General features: G+C 34.4%; 1 protein-coding gene across 1 annotated transcript in view; it reads right to left on the bottom strand.

The window, feature by feature from the left end:
- Window positions 1-2,318: 2,318 nt before the first annotated feature.
- Window positions 2,319-21,521, bottom strand: part of HIF1A (hypoxia inducible factor 1 subunit alpha) — a 40,177-nt gene continuing 20,974 nt past the window's right edge. The window contains exons 5-15 of the mRNA XM_081158093.1: window positions 19,884-19,996; window positions 19,078-19,280; window positions 15,048-15,154; window positions 13,751-13,898; window positions 11,792-12,012; window positions 10,711-10,997; window positions 8,064-8,186; window positions 7,511-7,935; window positions 4,806-4,911; window positions 4,096-4,222; window positions 2,319-3,617 (exon numbers count right to left, since the gene is read on the bottom strand). Coding sequence (XP_081014219.1) covers window positions 3,466-3,617; window positions 4,096-4,222; window positions 4,806-4,911; window positions 7,511-7,935; window positions 8,064-8,186; window positions 10,711-10,997; window positions 11,792-12,012; window positions 13,751-13,898; window positions 15,048-15,154; window positions 19,078-19,280; window positions 19,884-19,996 — 2,012 coding nt within the window. The 3' untranslated portion in view covers window positions 2,319-3,465. The remainder of the gene's footprint in view (window positions 3,618-4,095; window positions 4,223-4,805; window positions 4,912-7,510; window positions 7,936-8,063; window positions 8,187-10,710; window positions 10,998-11,791; window positions 12,013-13,750; window positions 13,899-15,047; window positions 15,155-19,077; window positions 19,281-19,883; window positions 19,997-21,521) is intronic.

The raw sequence follows: 21,521 nt of genomic DNA, 5'->3' as shown, positions 1-21,521 counted from the left end.
TTCTGTGTTTTAGAGGTTTTAGGGAAATCAAGATTTATAATGAAACAAAAAAATTTTCATTGTGAGGTTATACAAACTTAATAGAAAATAAACATGTCTACTGGAAGAACTGTACTATACATTCCTGAAGCGTTTTAGTTTATCATTCTTTTCATACATCATCTCATTTACCTAATAATGTCTCCACAACCAGACACCCGAATCTGTAGTTCAGACTAAAACCCAGCTAAAGAACACTTCAAAACACCGCTTTTATTAATTTCTGTTTGTCTTGCCATTCCTCTTAGGACAGACATCCCCTCAAAGCCCTGTATGATTTCATTACAGGAGACACCCTCAGTTCCCTACACCCTCCTTCTTTTTTCCTGTTTGCTATTTAAACAATGGGAAAAAGGGTCTGGTCTGGTCTACTGGACTGGCTAGCACAGCAAAGTGGTTAGCGCAGGCTATTTCATAGGGTTTTGTTTTATTTTTAAGATTGTGTGATAACATACAAAATGCTTAGCACAGTCTAGCACATAGTACTTAAAGAGATGTTAGATTCATTTTCATGCCTAATCTTTGTGTCATTTCACCCAGCAGTGCTAGGCTGTCTGGGAAACTATTCCCAGTGCCAGGGTTAATAGTGAGGCTTAGAATGAACAAAAATACACTAAACTCCTTTACCATACTTTCTCCAAGTGTGAAAATAATACAATGGTCATTCACTCACAGCAGCACCAGAGAGGGGGAAGCAGACATGCACAGGGCGAGGACAGGAATATTAAGGGGAGAAGAGTTACTATAAAATTATAGTTGTTACGGCATGGTTCTACTTCCTGGATAGAGAGATTTTTTAAAAGTCTGTGATGGTGTCCGAGAGCGAGGGAGAGCACAATGCTGGGAAGGGCTGGTTCTATTTCAGCTTCAAGCACTCCAGGGGTTTGTTTTTTGAATGACCCAGAAGTGGGTACCTGTTTTCTTCCAGCTCTACTGTCCTTTAAAGTGGCTTTCTCTTCTAAGTCATTGCTCTCACAAGTAAGTCTTTTTCCCAGACTCCTGGTAATTACATAATCTGACCATTTACTAATATTTGAAAACTGTACATAAACTTCTAGTTTTCAACTCAAGGTAATTTGCTATCAGAATAAGCAGTATTTTTGATATTTCGACCTGGGAATATTAAACTACTTTATCTAATTAGTTAAATACACAAGAACAACTTTGGATCATAGTTTTTATAGTGAAGTATAATGTCCCCCAAAATCTTGGATTGTTTTAGTATTGTAAATTTTTGTTCCCAGATTTTCATAACTATAATCCCATCTTCTTCATTTTAAGATAAAAAACAGCCTCCCAATATCCGTGGCTTAGTTTATTTTGTTCAGGATATTTTGTTCCTGTAATCTCAGGCTATAGTACCTAAGATCTGGCATTACCTATATAATTTGTCCATAAAAATAATTTGCAGTTACCTCTAGGTATGGGGATTCAGTGATTTTTCTGTGTTTTTATAAAATATCTTTTTGTGCTGTCTTTTTAAAAAATGAGAATGTATTATTTTTATAGTTAGAAAAGAAATGAAGCAATTTCATAAAAATATACAGAAAACAAAGCTATTTTTAAAAATTTAAATACACAGTATCATTAGAACAAAAACAAATCAAGGTTAGTTCTGTTTCATATTAGAGTCAAAAGACCTAAGTTTAAATCTCTGGTCTGGCATTTATTACCTTTAGGGCTTAGACAAATTGTTTACCATTTGAGGTCTAAATTTCTTCATCTATGAATGGGAATAGATTAGAAATCTTTATTATTTAAAAACATTTAAAAAATTTTATTGATTTTAGAGAGAGGGAGAGAGAAAATCAATTTGTTGCTCCACTTATTTATGCATTCATTGATTGATCCTTGTATGTGCCCTGACTGGAGATTGAACCCACAATATTGGCATATTGGGACAACACTCTAGTCAACTGAGCTACCCAGCCAGGGGTAGAAATCTTTAGAGGACTTTCTAGCCCTTACAACATTATGACTATAATGTTCAAGATTTGTTTCACTCATCCCATTCATATTAAAACACTAATATTGCTTTACTTTAATAGGTTCATAAACTTATAAACAAATTTCTTTTCTAAAAGCATACTCTTTACAGTGGAACATTATAGTTATTATTTAACATGACATTTGGGGACACAATATACATTCAGGTGATAGCAAATATAAATGGAGAAATAATCAATGCAATGCCAATGTAATTTTCATAAATACTTAAATTGTTGACTAACAGTTTTAAGAGTTTCGGGTATTGAAATAAACATTAACATAAAAGCTGATCAAGGGGGGCCTGGTCCACAGAAGATGTTTATTTAAAGTAACAAAACAATACAGTTAGTGTTAGATCCAACCACAAAGAGCAAAAGGAATGAAAAATTTGTACAATGCACATAGAAAAACAAGATATTTACTGTGACTATATATTTCTAAAATAATACTTCTAAAATCACTCAATTATTGAAATCTATATGAAAACAGAAGGATGTTAATCGCGACAAAGTGCATAAAACCAAACATCAAATTTTGAGCAAATTAACATACTAGGTAATTTTGCTAACAAAGCATGATTTTGTTTGTTTATTCACAATCTGCTCAAAACATCTTTATATCAACAGGGTGGGCAGAACATTTAGGTTTAATATCAATTACACAATATTAGCATAAATTTCCACAACTACATATAGGGTATTGTTTTCTTTTGAGCTGGCAAAGTTACTATAGAAACATCAAGTTCATTTCTCTGAATTGAGAATTTTATCCAAATAAATGCCACATACCTTCCAGATATATGCATCTTTCTATATCATGTAAATGGCTTTACCCATTTAATAATAAACCATACAAGCATTTAAGAATCATTATATGATTAACAATGTCATGTTCCAGGTTTAACAATTTCATAGGCCAAAAAAAAGTTCTTCTTAAAAACTAGTTTTATAAATGCAGAATATATTGCATGAGTAACTGCTGGTATTTTTTAAGAAAATATATTGTGCAATTGTGGCTACCATGTACTGCTGGCAAATCACTATTGTTTATGTAAAATGTGAAAAAACTGAGTAAAAATTATTCAAGCTGATCATGATGAAAGGTTACTGCCTTCTTAAAAAGATTATATTGGCATCTTATTAAAAATAATTCGATAAGGGATAAACTCCCTAGCCCAAAATAAATAAATAAAAAGGTGCATTTTAAAAATGATGCTACTGCAATGCAATGGTTTAAATATCAAAGAACTGTGAAAATGTGCTGTCTCTGATCTGGCATTAATGTAAATTAAGTAAAAAGGGGATCAAAATTGAACAAACAGTTTGTGCAGTATTGTAGCCAGGCTTCTAAAATTAGATAGATATAGAAAATATAAATAGACTGCTTTAGGTAATGAGCCACCAGTGTCCAAAAAAAGGAATGAGATTATGAAAAAGCTCAGTTAACTTGATCCAATGCTCTGAGTAATTCTTCACCCTGCAGTAGGTTTCTGCTGCCTTGAATAGGAGCATTAACTTCACAATCATAACTCGTCAGCTGTGGTAATCCACTCTCATCCATTGATTGCCCCAGCAATCTACATGCTAAATCTGGAAGACAAAGAGATACCTAAGTATTTATTCATCTAGTCAATGCAATGAGTATTATCAAACACACACTATGTGCTAAGTATTGGGAAAATAAGGCAAATAAGCTCTTTCTGGAAGGGTTTTTTTTTAGTTTATGGTGCAAACCCATATAGTTGTAAAGGAGTAATTGCAATCAAGCGTTACTGGTGCCATGTCAGAAATGTTTACAGGATACAATGAAGGCACAAAGGAGTGATAAATCAATTTAGAAAAAAGGCATACAAATATACAAGGTTCAGCTTCTATTCATATCAAAGACAATTACTAAAATATTTAAAGTTCCACCTTGAAATAGCTATTTTTGTGTTACAGTCATCAGATAAAATGCTACCCTTTTAACCTTGCTAAGAAATGAAAACCACTCACTTGGAGCAAAGCTCCTAAAGAAAAAGTCATACAATTCTCCTTTTGATATTCAGGGCAAAAAGAATAAACTAACCAGAGGGTATTAAAATAATAGTCTTTTGCTCCATTCCATTCTGATCACTAGATCTGCATCCTTTCACGCGTTTCCAAGAAAGTGATGTAGTAGTTGCTTGATCGTCTGGCTGCTGTAACAATGTTCCCTAAAAAGAGTAGTTATTTCAATTTTACTATATTCAGTTTGTTTTTTTAAAAATCAGAAACTTTGATACCAATGTAAGTTTAGTAACACGGAGTAGGCAGGTTTCTTAAATCAAATACTGCCCCAAATTGTATTTACTTCTTTCTCTTACCACTACTATGATAAAAACATTTATTTGCCATACGTTATGGTTAACGTCTGTGTAAATTCTTTCCAATTAATCTGGATAATCTGAAAATACTGGTATGAGTAACACGAACACTGACTTAACTACTGTACTTTGGGGGTAAGAAGGGGAAAGTAACTTAAAGAGAAGAGAACAAGACTGGTGGTGATGTTGGGTGGAATAAGGGGAGAACATCACTTTTTACTCAAAATACACCTGTGGTATCTGAAAATTTTACACCGAGAATGTATTCATTAAGTCTTTGTTTTTAAGAAAGTATATACAAAGTGAAAAATCCAATGTATAAACTCTAAAAATACAACTTTAGTATTTGGAAGAAACAAGGAATTACCACTATACAACTTATAAATAGCACATTAGCTAGACTAGAAAAGCAAACACATACTCTCACACTTACAATTCCTACTGCTTGAAAAAGTGAACCATCATGTTCTATTTTTCGTTTTCTTTGAGCATTCTGCAAAGCTAGTATCTTTGGATTTATTTCTTCCTCAGGAACAGTTCTGAAAAAAATTTAAATGAAAATATGGTTGTCTTATTATTATTTTAAAGAAATATCCAACTAGCTTTTTTTCAACAAAATTATGTGTTTTCCAATTAAGGAATATAATGTTACATATGAGAACTACTCCTGATTACTAAAGTTTATCACTTTAAAAGCCAAAGCTCAATTTTTAAAACAAAATATCCTAAAATTTGCATTTCCCTATTCATAAAATAGAAGTGAGCAGAACTAGATCGATATTTTTGTAAGTCAAACATTTAAATATTGGCCTTTCATTCCATCAAATAAAACGCAGATATTCTTGATACAAGATTAATTTCACATTTGCATAGCATTTTCAGTTCATAAAATATTTCATGTTCATTTTCATTTCACTCCAATCCCAAAGATAGTAATATACATATTTAATACCCATCTTATAAATGAGAAACCTGAGGCCTGTTAGGTAACTATCTCGAAGTCCTATTGCTAACTAGTTGCAGACATGGAAGTACATTCTAGATCTCTTTATACCCACGCTCCTCCCAGCCTTCAGTATTGATCTCATAATTAAACCTGCATCTAAAATTAGTATTAAATAGTGAAGAACTGTCTTATGGATCAAATACATCAATACTGTCATAGCTACTTTGTTTTTTCAAGAACTCCATCAATACATAATCATAAATAGCTCCTTGCTCTGTTCCATATAGTTGAGAATGAATATGGTAGGTGATATGTTGCTCTAACTGCCTTCCTACAAGCAGTTCTGTAAAATCTCCAATATATAGACAGGCAGGTTTTAAAATCCTTATATAACTATGTTATCTTTGTGAAGTATAACTCAGTGTATCATGTAAATATCATTTCAGTAGTAGCACTTTAAAAAAATTGGTTTGAGAAAAACCCATATGCACCCTAATTGGAGATCGAACCCGCAACCTAGGTATGTGCCCAGACCAGGAATCAACCCTCCACCTTACTGTGTACGGGACGATGCTCCAACCAAGCCACACTGGCGAGGGCTGTAGTAGTGCTTTTAATGGTTATCTTTAATCTTTGCTATAAAGCTGTAAGTTGTCTGGTTTAGTACAGCACTTTGATTTTGCAAATAATTACCTAGACAAATAGTAATGAAAAAGCCTCCATATATTTCATAAAATTCATCTCTTAAAGTATTTAGTGCATACTATAGTGGAGCTAATGTAAAAAGAATTGCTAATATGACTAGATGCTAAGATTTTTGAAAAGCACATAGTTCAGAAAACTGAATATCCCATAGTCTCCTGTAGTTAATAGTAAATTGTAAATTACAAGTCATTGATATCAGCCTTATCTGTCCATCCAATAACCATTTATTGAGCAAGTACTACATGTCAGGGACTGAGTTAAATATTAATACCACTAAAATGTCCAAGACCCAGCAGGAGCGGGGAACCTTTTTTCTGCCAAGGGCCATTTGGATATTTATAACATCATTTGAAGGCCATACAAAATTACCAACATAAAAATCAGTTATGATAAAAGCTCCTAGATTTATTGAATTTCAAGTCCTGCCTGAGGTTGCCTTGGCAGGGCCAGACCAAATGATTTCCCGGGCTGTATGTACGGACCTCAGGCTGGACATTCCCCACCCCTGCCAGGTGGTGACACAGTAATTTATAAAGTTATGTAAAATGCTTCTTTGTTAATCTAAAGCCCCAAGATCTTTTCTTAACTCTTGGAAAAGGCCTCTCCTAGCACTCTAGGTCAAAGTAGTGCTGCAAGGCAGGAGAAATAAGCCATGAGCTCTGGCTACAGTAGTGCTTTTTCCTCTTGCTACTGATATCTGGATCAGTCTAAGCACAGTAGATAATGAATTGTTTCCACACACTGCCCCACCTACTAGCTAAAATTTATTTCCTCTGACTACAGCCTCAAATTTAAAATATGTTAAATCCCATTACAAATTACATATAGAAATTATAATATAAAATTTGGTTGGTGTCCAGATAGTTGCTCAAATTTGCTCCATAGAAACAATGTCATAAAGTCAAGCTTAGATTCCTGCTGTAGCTCTTAAAACCCAATTTAAACTATAATATATAATGTTCTATAAACATAATGAAAAAATAAAAACAATTATAACTATACATAAAATTTAAAAAGAAGTCTTATAAATATCTACATTGAATATTGAGGACTGAAGACCATCAGGCTCAATGTGGAATTGGAAATACCCATAAGTTGGAAGGGCTTTTTTTCATGTAAGCTTTAAAAGAGCTCCATGAAATGGAAGCAGTGAGGATAATTAACTAGCCTGATTTAAAACCACCATAAGAAAATGAGCCAGTTTTGTACACTTACAGAACTTATTGGCCAAATTTTATTTTTAGAAGTATTAGAAGACCCTCCTACATTCAGATAGGTGATATGATTATTTTAGAGAAAATAAATACGTAAGCTAATTTAGAAACAGTTCCTGGAGTGCTTGTTTTAAGTCCAGAATTTGTATATCAATTTTATGTTCCTTAAAGCATATACATCAGAAAGTTTGCTATGTTTAGAAGTAATTTACCATCACACATTTTCTAAAAAACGAAACATAAAAAACTATAATGTTATATATAAATAAGTACCTTTGACTCAAAGTGATAGATAACACATTAGGGCTTCTTGGATGAGATTTTTCTGTCTGTTCTATAACTCCTTTTCCTGCTCTGTTTGGTGAGGCTGTCCGACTTCGAGTACCACTATATGGTGATGTTGTGGTACTAGTAGCTTCTTTAGGTACGTGGGTAGGAGATGGAGATGCAATCAATATTTTAATGTCTTCCATACCATCTTTCGTCAGTGTTTTTAACTCATCAGTGGTGGCAGTGGTAGTGGTGGTGGTAATAGCTGGTTCTGGCATTTGAGTTGGCTGGAATACTGCAGTTGTGCTCGCACTCTGAGGGCTTGTAGAACTGCTTTCCAGTGGTGACAACTGATCGAAGGAACGTAACTGGAAGTCATCATCCATTGGGATATAAGGAGCTAACATCTCCAAGTCTAAATCAGTGTCCTATAAAACAACAAATGCATGAGTTTTTATAATGGACACATCTTACAAAAGAAAAACAAGTTAAACTCAAAGTCACTTCAGACTAAAAATAAAGCTTAGTGTAAAATATAATAAACAAATTCATATACCTGAGTGGAAAATGGGTTCTTTGCTTCTGTGTCTTCAGCAAAAAGTTTCTCAACCAATTCCAACTTGAATTCATTGACCATATCGCTATCCACATCAAAACAATATTCACTGGGACTGGTAGGCTATAAAAGGAATTAAATATGTTCACTTTCCCAGAAGCAGCCTATATGTTTTGCTAGTTAGAATTCTTAAAACAAATCTAAGAGAAGACACAATAAAGTCCATCTGTTCTAACAAATTCTATCTAACTAGTGAGAAGTTAAATTTTTGAGCTTACACTTTTAACTAATTTTGCCAGTACAGTAGTTTTCCCCCCTTATCTGGGGTTTCACTTTCTGCATTTTCAGTTACCTATGGTCAACTGAGGTCTGAAATTATTAAAAAGGAAATTCCAGAAGTAAGCAATTTGTAAGTTTTAAATTTCACATTGTTCTGAGTATCTCACACTGTCCTACTACCTAACGCCATGGACATGAAATCATCCCATTGTCCAGTAACTCTTATTTTACTTAATAATGGTCTAAAGTGCAAGAGTAGTGATACTGGCAATTCAGATATGCCAAAGAGAAGCTGTAAAGTGCTTCCTTTAAATGAAAATGTGAAAGTTCTACAGTAAGACTAAATCTACATACAGTACGAATAAAATTTTATCTGTGAAATTGTGAAGGAAAAAGAAACTCATGTTAGTTTTGCTGTCACATCTTAAACTGTAATAGTTACAGGCACAGTGCATGGTAAGTGCTTAGTTAAGATGGTAAAGGCATTAAATTTGTGGGTAGAAGACATGAACAGAAAACATGTTCCAACTGACAGCAATGTATTGTGCCAGAAAGCACTGAGCCCATGTGAACACTTCAGCAAGGGATCGATCTCCTGAAACAAGTGACACTGAGCCATTTATTGCAAGCAAGCAAGGGATGAAAAATAAAACAATTACTGGAAAGCCTGCATCTGCCAATGAAGAAGCTGCTGCCACATTTCCAGCAGAACTGAGGAAATTCACTACAGTTCATTACTAGGGCATCCACTGGGGGTCTTGGAATGTGTCCCCTGTGGATAAGGGGGAACTACTATATACACATTTCTGACTACATGCAACATAACATCATTAATAAGATTAAGAGATAAATTTATCTGTTTATTCTAAAGAATAAAACTCATCTAATAATTCAACTCCCACATGGTACCCAATTGGCCAACTAGAAGATATACTCACTGGAATCTACTTTTGTACTGAGAGGGCACATTCCTGTGGTGAACTACCTAAAAATCTTATAGCTACTCTGGGGGGGGCTAGGGGTGGAGACTTAAGTTCTTTTACTTGCATTCACCTTAATAAATGTACTATTTTTTTACACGTTCTGAGCAAGAGGCCCTGGCTGTGTGGCTCAGTTGGTTGAGCATCATCCTGTGCACTGAAAGGTTGCTGGTTCAATTCCCGGTCAGGGCAAGTGCCCAGGTTGTGGGTTCGATTCCTGGCTCTGGTGTGTGCAAGAGGCAACCAATTGATGTTTCTCCCCCCCCCCCCAAATCAATAAAAACATATTTTTTAAAAGTTCTGAGCAAGAATTCTAACCAAAAAATTATAGCTATGAATTCTAAGCATAAACTTTTGCTTCCCTCATTATAACATTTTTGTTAGATTAAAAATAAAACGAATCAAAAACATTTTGCGGTAGGCAAACAGAGCAACCAGAGCATAGGATGTATTCTCCAGAAGGTTATGAGATGTCAAATCTCTACTCTTAGCCTGCCAGTTTGGATCCATAATATTTAATATGAAATTATTTACCACCATGCTTGGTTCAGCAGCACATGTACTAAAATTGGAATGATACAGAAAATTGTTATCACAAGGATGACATGCAAGTTCGTTAAGTATTCCATATTTTAAAGAAAAAAAAATTATTTACCACCTATTAAAGCTTATTTGCCCCTCATTTATCAAGTCGTCATATTTAGATCTCAGTTATCTAACTCTTGAGCATATTTTTAGACACAGGAAGCTCTGAAATTGAAGCACTCTAGATTCAGAAATAGAGCCCTATGTAATACCTTTAGTCTTAGCCCAGCCTAGCCCTTAAAGAGGATTTTTATTGTTTATAGAAAAACTAATATAAAGACAGAACTCACATAAAAAATAGCTATTATTTACTCTGTGTACAATTTGGTGTTTTCATGTTACACTTATCCAGAACTTCAAAACAGTAATGGAAACGACTAAATTGGGCAAAGCTTAGGGTCGTCCTTTCGCTTTTAAGCCTTTTTTGGTGGACAATTCTCCAACTCAAAGGGTAACATGTATGGGCTTAGACTATCGTAGGCACACACAGTTTTTTTCTCTGTGGGTTTATATATGCAAGGCTTTTCTTGTCTTATTGATATAAATATATAGAGGAGCAACGTAAGTTTTTCCTTTTGATTTTTGTTAAGCCAGTTCCTTCCCATGTTCTTATCTGACTAAAATATGCACTGAGGTCCAAGTTAAGCTCTTAACAATTATTGTAATTTTAAAGTGCTAAAATACACAAATAAAACCATGACATGTAGGTCAAATTAAAGTTTGAATCAAGTCTACAACTACACTTTTTCCTGAACATTAAAATCTGAACATAAAAATCTTTCTTATTTTATCACGACACTTACCTCAGGTGAACTTTGTCTAGTGCTTCCATCAGAAGGACTAGCTGGCTGATCTTGAATCTGGGGCATGGTAAAAGAAAGTTCCAAGGACTCTGGATTTGGTTCTAATTTTAATGCAACTTCCTGATTGAGTGCAGGGTCGGCACTACTTCGAAGTGGCTCTGGAGTTTCAGAGGCAGGTAATGGAGACATTGCCAAATTTATACTCTGTAATTTTTCATTAGATGAGGGGAGCATTACATCATTATACAATGGAACTTCCTCAAGTTGTTGGTCATCAGTTTCTGTGTCTGTAGGGAAAAAATGAGTCAATTTAAAGAATATCTAGATTTTAAGATATACAGAAATATGTCCTCCTTTACCAAAGGTTTGTCTAAGTTCACTCAAACAACAAAAATATTACCAAATTTTCCTTAATCAGAAAGTTTACAGAAAGATACTATGGTATAACCATAAGTCTGAGTTATCTTTCCAGCCCATTTCTGACAAATCCTATTAATCTATATGAAATAAAAAAACCAGCAATTCCAATCTTTTCTTCATTAAAATTTAACCTAGTTTGAAATAGTTTTCATTTTTAATGTGATATTGGTATGACTGCTTATTTATCCTTTAATGCAGCTACACTTATTGCAATATAACTTTGCTAAATTATAGAGAAAATATGACAGAAAAATATAAAAATAGCAGAGTAGCTGAGAAAAATTAAAGTGGAAGAAGAAATAACTTAAGGACACTTTGAAGCACAATTTCCAACAATGTGACAAAAGCAGGAATGCTGAGAAATTACAGAGGCAAAATATTTAAGAATATACTTTCGGGTTCGATCCCCAGCCCTGGCAGGGGTGTGTGCGGGAGGCAACCAATCAATGTGTCTCTCTTACATCTTTCTCTCCGCCCCCCTGCTCACACTCTCTTTAAAAAAAAAAAAAAAAATCAGTGGAAAAAATATCCTCGGGTGAGGATTAACAACAAAAAACCCCACAATGTCCAAATGATTACCAACAAAAAATGTCAGCATAAAGTTCCATTAAAATGGGCTTGCACCAGCAGACACAGTTTAGGTAATTAACTAAAGACCCACCATTGCTGCCAAAATCTAAAGATATGATTGTGTCTCCAGCAGCTGGGGCCAGCAAAGTTAAAGCGTCAGGTTCCTTCTTAAGTTTATCAAAGAGGCTACTTGTATCTTCTGATTCAACTTTGGTGAATAGCTGAGTCATTTTCGTATCTGAAGATTCAACTGGTTTGAGGACACATTCGGTTTGTTGAAGGGAGAAGATCAAGTCGTGCTGAATAATACCACTGTCAAAAAGAGAGTTCAGTAATTCTTAAATGAGCACTTGACACAATGTGGGAAAGGGGAAAAGGACTCTGAAAGGACTTGTCTCATAAAAAAAATTCCACTTTATGAAAAAGAACATTTTAAGATACTTTGACCTAATCTCTCATTCATTCAGGGTTTAAAATACCAATATGAAATAAAGACCTATTAAAATTCACAGTATAAGATAATTCAAATATTTGACTAATTTCAATTAAGAAACTTCAGCTATCCCTTTGGGAAGAGTGGTGGTGACAAAGAAATGTAACAGTCAAGTACATGAAAGGCATAAATAGATCTTCCCAATTTTTGTGCTGACCCACAAAGAATGAAATTGGCACACAACTCTTTGGCATGAAGGATGGTCCTAGAATATAAAGATATATAGATAAATGACCACGGTCTTTCTAAGAGGGGTGCCATGTTTTCTTTGGTGGTAGGAAAATGATATGGTGATACCACCTGCAGGGATAGAGTTGAAAGGGGATAATAAACAGCTCCATATTCATTTGGCTTAAACATAAATTTTATTGCTCCTTTAATCAACAAATATTAAGTGCTAACTATGTGAAATAAACTGATACAAAAATTAAAATATCTACCCCTTGCCCTCAAGTTTATAGCCCAGTGTGAAAGTAAATGTGTAAACAATTAAAATACAAAGTGATAACTACTAAAATGGAGAAGGCTTGCTCCAGAGAGGGGCCTACCAGCTGAAACTTGGACTCAAGTAATATTAGGCAGACTGCAGTGAGGGGTAAAGGGCATTCCAAGTCATTGATTCTTATAAAATGGGAAAGTCACCAAAGAACTGTTTGGCACTAATATTAAAGCATTAAAGGATGGTGTCATTATTAGCAAAAATAAAAACAAATGACCAAAGTCTTCCTAGGAGAGGCGGCCACAGATTTTAGAAAGAGGCCTACAGTTACGAAAGCATGGGAGTATAGAAGATAATGACAAAAAATGATGCTCTACAAGTAGGTGAGACTTTATTGAGGAGGTGATAAAGGGATGTTTAAAACAATTTTAAAGAGAATGAGATGAGCAGATATCCATGCAAGAAAAATCAGCCTCGAGGTAATGTGGAAGATGGACTAGAACAGGGCATTCGCCTACTTTAATTGATCAAAAGGTTAGTTTATGATACCCATAATATTCACAAGCCCATCAGCTAAGGGAAAAAGTGAAGAATATTTAAGAACCATGTATCACATTATACGGACTTTTATAATAATCTTACATAGGATTTCATTTAATTCTCATTATAACCTTTTAAGTTAAGTATTACCATCTCTTATGTACCAATATGGACAAAATTCGGAGAAACAAGACTTCCCCAAGGTTATGGAGAAATGACAAAGCTACAACACAAACCTAACTATTCCAAGGCCAGTATTGTTCCTGCAAAAATAACATAGCTGCAGTGAGATAATATATGCTAATAGCTGTATGACTAGAACAAACTAATCCATAACTCTAGTATTTTTTTCAGGTCTTTTAAAAAATAGGAGTGAAAAGAATGGGGATAGACAGCTACTGGTAGTAGAAGAATCACTATAGAATAGCTGGCCTGGAAATACAGATTAGAATACTAAAAACCGTAATTAGATAGAAATGAGAAAATAAAATAAAAATCAGTTAATGCTTATAATCTTTTCTTCCTTTAAAAGAAAAAAGAATTACTACTTGTTCCCCCAAAATATTTTCCAAGCTTACCTCACAACAAAATTTACACATACAATGCATTGTGGTTGAGAGTTCTTAGTGTTATATATGACAGTTGCTTGAGTTTCAACCCAGACGTATCCACCTCTTTTGGCAAGCATCCTGTACTGTCCTGTGGTGACTTGTCCTTTAGTAAACACTAGGAGTAAAATGGAAAGAGTTCAAGCAGAGAAAATAACTTTGAATTGTCAATCAAATGAATGGATGCGAAATGCTAATGGTTTTAGAAAAGGAGAGACGCTAATATTAATGGAATCAGCTGTAATTGTTTAAATTGAAAATGAGAGAAAAAGCCCCAGCGTAGCTGAAAATGTACCCCATTTTACTCTTATAACCTCCCGAATAAACTCCTATCTTGCCAATCTTCACTTTCAATAAAATGAAAGCCAGGAATGAGGGACAACAGAGACTAAAATTCCTTTACTGAGTTATATGTTGAGAGTATCAGAAAGACTAGAGAATGAATAATCTTGATTCCACAGAGAAGATTCAAGAAAAAAGTGCTGCTATCATTTTCTTAAATTCCTGCTATAGTTTCCAGATAACCAAAGATGCTTCAAATAGCTATGCTAGCGTATCTGAATCTCAACTGATATCATGCCGAAGTCTTTGGCACTTTAGCAATCTTAATTATCGATTTGGGAAAAAGTACTAGAGAAATAGTAAAGATGACATTATCATGAGTATTGGTGCCCCTTCGGTAGTTCAAGACTAATCACACTAACTCAGTGACATTCAGGAATCCCCAATCACATTGGGAAGTCATGTTTAGGTACAGATTCAACAGGCAAGTGAGAAATTCCAAAGTTTTACTTACCATGGGATCTTCAAATAACATTTGAGTAAAACTGAGAAACATACCTTATGCCCAGGGTACTTATTACCACTAGTGCATGCTGTTGATCACCTTCACTTCACTAAACAATTCACTTCACTGAACAACTATTTTCTGAATGCCTTCTATTCAAACCACTGTTCTGAATATTTAAGTATGACTTCTGAAGATGATGCTATAATATCCTATGATGTATTTTTTGAGTCTTTGTATTTAAAATGCCAGGGAAGTTTTAGATATCAAGTGATCCTGCTTTAATTGGTAATGCTTGAACAAATACAAAACATACATTTAATGGTCAAGATCCCTTACGAAGAATTTTGTTAAGACATTTAGTCTAGAAAGACTGGTTAATATTAACCAAAAAGTTAGATGTACATAGATGTATGACCAAAAAGTAAAGAGAATGTAAGAGTTAAACAGAATATTTATGAGTTCCTCCATTGTACTTACTATCATGATGAGTTTTGGTCAGATGATCAGAGTCCAAAGCATGATAATATTCATAAATCGAGCGGCCCAAAAGTTCTTCAGGTTCATATCCCATCAATTCGGTAATTCTGTTAAGTAAAAAAATGTAAGAAAAAAGAGAAACTAACTGATAATGAAAAACTTTGCTTCTTTAGAGTAATGAATCCGCATTAATCTTATGAACAAGTGAATTTTCAAAAATAAAGAGCATTTTTCTTTGCTGAAAATAAATTTACATTTCACCTGTAGTAACTCTTCAGTTCCTAAATACAGCACAATTTCTTTAAGTCCTCTGGATTCATCCTGTTATCTGACTCTTTAATCCCCTTCACTAAACTTGTTACCTATTTTTATCACATTTTATTATACATACTTTTGGTAACAAGACAGGGTATTAACAAATAGATATGAAGTACTGCTAAATTTAAATGATAACCGTTACAAAGGTAGTCACTGACATTTAATTTAAAATATCGATAGACTAAATCGATAATATTATCTTATCATAAAACCAGATTCGTGTGCGTTTGTGTGCATACAAAACCACATTCTTTATATAACAGGGCCCCTGGGCAAGGCTTCACTTTGGGGGGGGGGGGGTCAATATCCACTACAAAATGTTAATGTCATTAACCATCCACACTAAATGGTAATAAAGGAATACCTATTATGTTGGTTTTGGAAGATGCTCTTGTACTTCATTTTTGAAATTACATAAAGTTACAGAAATTCATTTCAGATGAAACAATGATATCAAAGTGAAAGTGGACTAGAAAATAATCCAGTTATCCCTTCTGGTTTTCTGGGAGTTCCTTTAGGACAGAGACTAAATTTTACTATTGTCTGTAACTACAGCCTGAAATAATGGAACCCTTTTCATGAGAAAGAGAAAGCTGTCTTCTTAGCACTTTTTAGAAGAGAAATGTTCTCTTCTTTTCCGAAAGCAAAACGTGAGTTAAGCTTTTTTATTTCTCATACTTTAGATTTCAAAGGACTTTCTGAGGTGCAAGCAAAAGTTATGTAACAATAATACTGTGTCCAAAAAGCAAAAAACAAAACTGTACCCCAACAGAAAGCAGACAGGGAAGACATCCTTCTCCGAAGAAGAAGGATATATAAAAATAATATTATGTTGACTTTAAGGAAAAATCTGCCATAGTTTATACCAAAATGAATAGATAAACAGAAAGCTGATTTGTAAAAAACAAACACAAAAATTAAACCAAATCAAGTCAAAATCCAGAATTCTTTACAAAGGGATCTCCCCTCTACGCACATCTACACTAGGTGGCAGCATTTCAAAGGAAACTCTTGTGTGTTGTTTTTTTAAAGTAGCGTTCTTTCTTTAAATTATGCTTTAAAAATAATTTTAATTGATCTTATGTAGGTTATGTGTTTAAATAATATTCCCATGAAATTAATTTTTTCATCATTTAAACCTTTATATGCCTATATATGCCTGGCACTGTTCTAAGTGTGAAATGGAAAGACAAAGCTCAACATGTGGCTAATCTTCTGGTATATCTACCATACTACTTAAGAAACAGTATGTAATTACAGCTATAAGAACCCGCTACAGGAATCAGAGGAAGCACTCCTACCCATAAGAAGGAATGGTGGGATAAAGGACAGCTTTCTATAGGAGATTTATGAGTTGAGTGAGTATAAGAGAGTCAGAGAAGAAGGTACACCACAAGCAAAGACAGAGGTGAGAAAATGCTTGACACTACATAGGCAGGAGGATCAGATTAGTGAAGGTCTTATATATCATGTTAAGCAGCTCTGATTTAATCAGATGTCAATCAGTGCTTCTCAATCTGAGTTGAGATATGTCTACCACTAAGGGATGCAATATAAATATGTGCTACTTATATTCAAAAGTAAGGTTATATTCAAAACCTTACTTCGCTGATCTCTAAGCTGGTTGTCATTACTCCTCTGTCATGATCATTTTGCTAATTTTCTGATATAACCTTTCTCTTTCTAGCTCCATCGCTTTCCTTTCTCCCAGCCTACCCCTAACACTTTGTTACTAAGTTAAAAAAATAAATAATTTCTCAAAAACACACAGGTATTTCTGTTTTTGTCATACATTCGCATGAATATAGGCAGTAAATGCCATAAAATACTTCTTAGCTTTTCTATCTTCATTTTTCTTAAAGCTGACAGCAGAGGTGAAACATTCACTATGTGTACTAGGCACTCAACAAACTCTTTTGATCTTAGCAACAGCCTTTTGAAATATGACTCTTCTTTTAGATAAGAAACATGAGATTTACAAAGTTAAGTTCTAAGACCAACGCCACACTGTAAGTACCAGAGCTGCAGGCCAGGGCTAACTCCAGGGTTATGTGATTCCAAAGCCAGCACTCTAACATGTCCTTGTCCAATGGGGTGGAGTATTCTTATCTATATTATGACTAAGTGCTTAAAATTGGTTTTATCACATAACCTTCAAGATGACCCAAATAAAGTAGGTGTTACTAAAGATGAAAACACTGATACTCCAAGAGCAGAACTTATGAGTCCTATTTAATTTCCAAAAGAGGCAGCAAAGTCAGGACTTAGTAGTCTAGCTACAGAATCTATGCCTTTAGCCACTATGTTACACAGCCTTATAGAAAGAAAAGGGAAAAAAAAGGGGACAAGTGGGCAAATAATTACAACAGTAGAACAAATGCTATGACAGAGGTATACAGAAACAGTTTAATTTTAAGGAACATGGCAAACTCCAGAGAAACAGATGCATTAGGTGGCCCTTGGAAGAAGTACCAGTTAGGAGTTGAAGAAACGTCACTGCAGAATGGGAAAGCATGTGCAGGGCACTGAGACAGCAAATCGGTATGTGGAGCGCTCTGGCTGTAGGTGTTAGGGGACACATGAGAAGGGGTCCCCTTCCTACTGACTAATCTGGACAAGTGAGCAGGGGCCAGATCATAAATATCCTTGTTTGGCATGCTAAAGAGTTTAGATTTTATTGTGTAGTTCTATATTTCTTTCAGCTTTTTAAAATGCTTATCTTCTTTTGATAAATAAAACTCTCCTGCCCTCCTCTAATATTTTTATAAACAAAAGTTTTTATGTGTGAAGATGAAAGAAAGTAATTGAGGCATTTTCAACAAGAGAATTGTATGATCTGATTTTCACATTAAGAAGTCCACTTTTAAGAAACTGGGATGAGAGAATAAAAGGGCACAAGTGTACTGGCAGAGAGACAGCTTAAGAGACTATGGCAACAATTCAAGCCAAAGGTAATAATGAACTGAAGAATTCAATGGCAGGAAAACAAAGGTGGAAAGGAGGGACTGGATCAAGAGATATAAGTAGACAGTAAATCTATAAGATATAGAGATCAATTAAGTGTAAATAATGAGGGTAAAAGAAAAGTTAAGGATGACTTCCAAATTTTTGCTGGAGTCATGTGTCTACAGTGGCATATTTAACCATGAGAGGCATTATAAGAGGAAAGCCAGTTTTTAAAGTTACTATTATTTGAGGCAGTAGTGGTGCAGTTCAGTTACAGAAAGATTTAGTTTATAATATGGAAGAGTTATCTATCCAAAAAAAAAAATCAAACTGGCAATTAAATAGAAATAGGAATATAAATTTGGAAATGGCAATAAAAACCATGGGCAAGGATAAAGCTGTTCAGGGAAAATTCACAGGGTCAGGAGATGACGAAAGACTTTTCTTTCTAGTCCATAACCAAAAGGAATACATCCTTCTTCAAATTATGTATTGTATGTCTTTGAAATGTATTTGTTTTCTCTATAAATTAGAGTCCCTAAAGGTAAAAGATCTCATCTTAATAAAAGCACCTGGTAGAGTAAGTATTCATAGTACATAGTAAGTGTTCAATGTGGCTGAACTAATCTGCAAAGTAAATATAATATTACTGAGTTCAAGGATGTATCACAGTATTCAGCTGAGTAGGAATCTTTTACAGTAAATAGTTTTTTAAAAGTTGTGGACTAATTAAAAAATTTCAAGTTATATTTTATATCTCACTTACCTTTCATCACAATAAGAAAATTTCATATCCAGACTGTGACGACTGAGAAAAGTCTTGCTATCTAATGGAATTTCAATATTTGATGGATGAGGAATGGGTTCACAAATCAGCACCAAGCACGTCATGGGTGGTTTCTTATACCCACACTGAGACTGATCACCGTTGGTATCATACACGTGAATATGTCCTGTGCAGTGAAGTACCTGTGTATGAAGAAAAGGCAGTTCTTAAAAATATATACGATGCTAGAAAAAAACAAAATGCACAGGTTAAGTAGTTGAATCTGATATGGCAAATAAGCCTTGATAAAATTTACTGTCATTAGAAGATTAACTATATTTTTGAAAATCAATAAATGTTTCCCCTATAACACCACCCATGGCCTACTTCTTAGGCACCACAGATTACTCTTTTTAAAAATCTCCTTCATACAAATCTAGGCTGACTTTTCATTCACTTGGTCATTGTAGCTGTTTGATGATTATTTCTTTCTTTGATGACTGTTTTAATACTGAGCAAAAAAATGATACAACAATGAATAAAAATTTAAGCTCTATCAAGATTCAAACTCTGGATGGTTGGCAAAGCCAAATGATTAATTTAGCTTGGTACGCCAGTGTCACAATTCATATCATGCATCAAACCAGCAAATTACTATACTGTTTGGATTTAAAGCTGCGAATGACAAGGAACAACTCTTAAGGCTTCCTTCACATTCTAAAGCTACCTTAATACTAGCAATGTCAAGATGCATGAAGTTATCTATAAATCAAGTGCATCACCACTCACAAATTATTTTTACTTACCTTCCATGTTGCAGACTTTATGTTCATAGTTCTGCCCCGGCTAGTTAGGGTACACTTCATTCTGAGAAAAAAGCTTCGCTGTGTATTTTGCTCTTTACCCTTTTTCACAAGGCCTAAGGAAATCATGAAATAAAGTTTGAAAACTTAAGTATGCAAATTTGTTACAGTAAGAGTAGCACAGTACCCAGCACCTAGGATCTGTTCAATTAAACACCCCAGCATGAACGAAGAGATTCACACTCGCTTTGCCCCACTCTAATACATCCAGCAACCTAACACCCTCCAGTCAATACTGGGTTCGTTAACAGTAGTGATTCCCTGAGTTGGTAGGAGGAGAATCCATAGTTGGGTAACAGTTAATCATTTCACATTTAAGCCAGTAAAGTTGGTCAAATTGCAAAGAAATAGAAATGTGGTATGAATTTTTCCTAAAACTATGCTATCAGTGTATAAGCATACCTCCCAAAAAGGAACTTTAGCAAACTCTTCCAAACATTTACTAAATACTGTTTGATTTATATCCATTACTTATAGAACTTTTAAAATAGAAAATTTCTTCCATAGCAAATAGACATTTTTATATATCTGATTTTTCCATAAATCTTTCTATAAAGCAGGCAGAAAATTATTTCTATTTTGTTACTAGCAGGGGGAAAAAGTAAATGACTTTTCAAAGCAAAGCTGGAATTAAATCAATTCAAGTCTATTTACTCATATTCTAAACCATCATATAACTAAAAAAATGAGATTACAACACTCAGGTGACTAAGCAAATAGCAACATGATTTCTTATCCTTATTAATCAGTCTGGTTTGGTATTCATTACTCAGGAACTGGACTAGATATTGCAGGCAGTACCAAAAAAAACAAGACACACTGCCTGTCCTGAAGAAGTTAAACACTTAGTAGATGCAGGGAAGCCAATGACAATACAATGCAGAGTAAGTGCCCAAGACTTACAAAAACATTTACGAAGTATAGAGAGCTTAGAATATAACTTTCAGTCCAGGGGAAATCAGGAAGTTCTTCTTAGAAAAAGAGACATTAGAATTTCAATAAGTAGCGATGAGTTGAAGGGTATTCCAGGCAGAAGGGAAGGAAAAGCACACACGTGAGGGAAAAATGCACACTTGGGGACCAGTACTAGACAGTTCAGTTTGGCCATAATATAAAGTACATGCAAAAGAGTAATGAGACAAAGCTAGAACAGAAGGTTAGAGCTGTGACTATGGAGGGTTACAATGAGGAGTTCAGCCTTAAATATACAACATGGAGCTTCCAAAAAATTCTGAGGTGGGAAGCACAATCAGAAGTTAAAGAACATTAATCTAGCAGCAACATACAGGATGTGTAAGAATTAGAATACATGATGATGAGGGGCTGAACAGCAGCAGACGTAAAAAGAATGATAAAAGATAAATGAAGTAGAACCTATAAAAACTTGAAAATTTATGGAAATAAGGCAGCAGAGAAACAAAGATTTGAAGATTTTTAAGGCTAGTAGTATATTAAAATAAAAGTGTCGAGTGGAAAAGTTGTTTAAATTTAGGCCTGGTTAGCTAGAAACGCTGGACTCTTGAGGAAGAGGAGTTATAGTTCAGACTTATAATAATGAAACTAGGCAAGTTAGGGCAGTCT

This window comes from Miniopterus schreibersii (assembly GCF_964146895.1).
Source record: "Miniopterus schreibersii genome assembly, chromosome: 1".
In the NCBI taxonomy this organism is placed as follows: domain Eukaryota; kingdom Metazoa; phylum Chordata; class Mammalia; order Chiroptera; family Miniopteridae; genus Miniopterus; species Miniopterus schreibersii.
The sequence above is the reverse complement of the archived record's forward strand: the minus strand, read 5'-3'. Positions and strand labels throughout refer to the sequence as shown.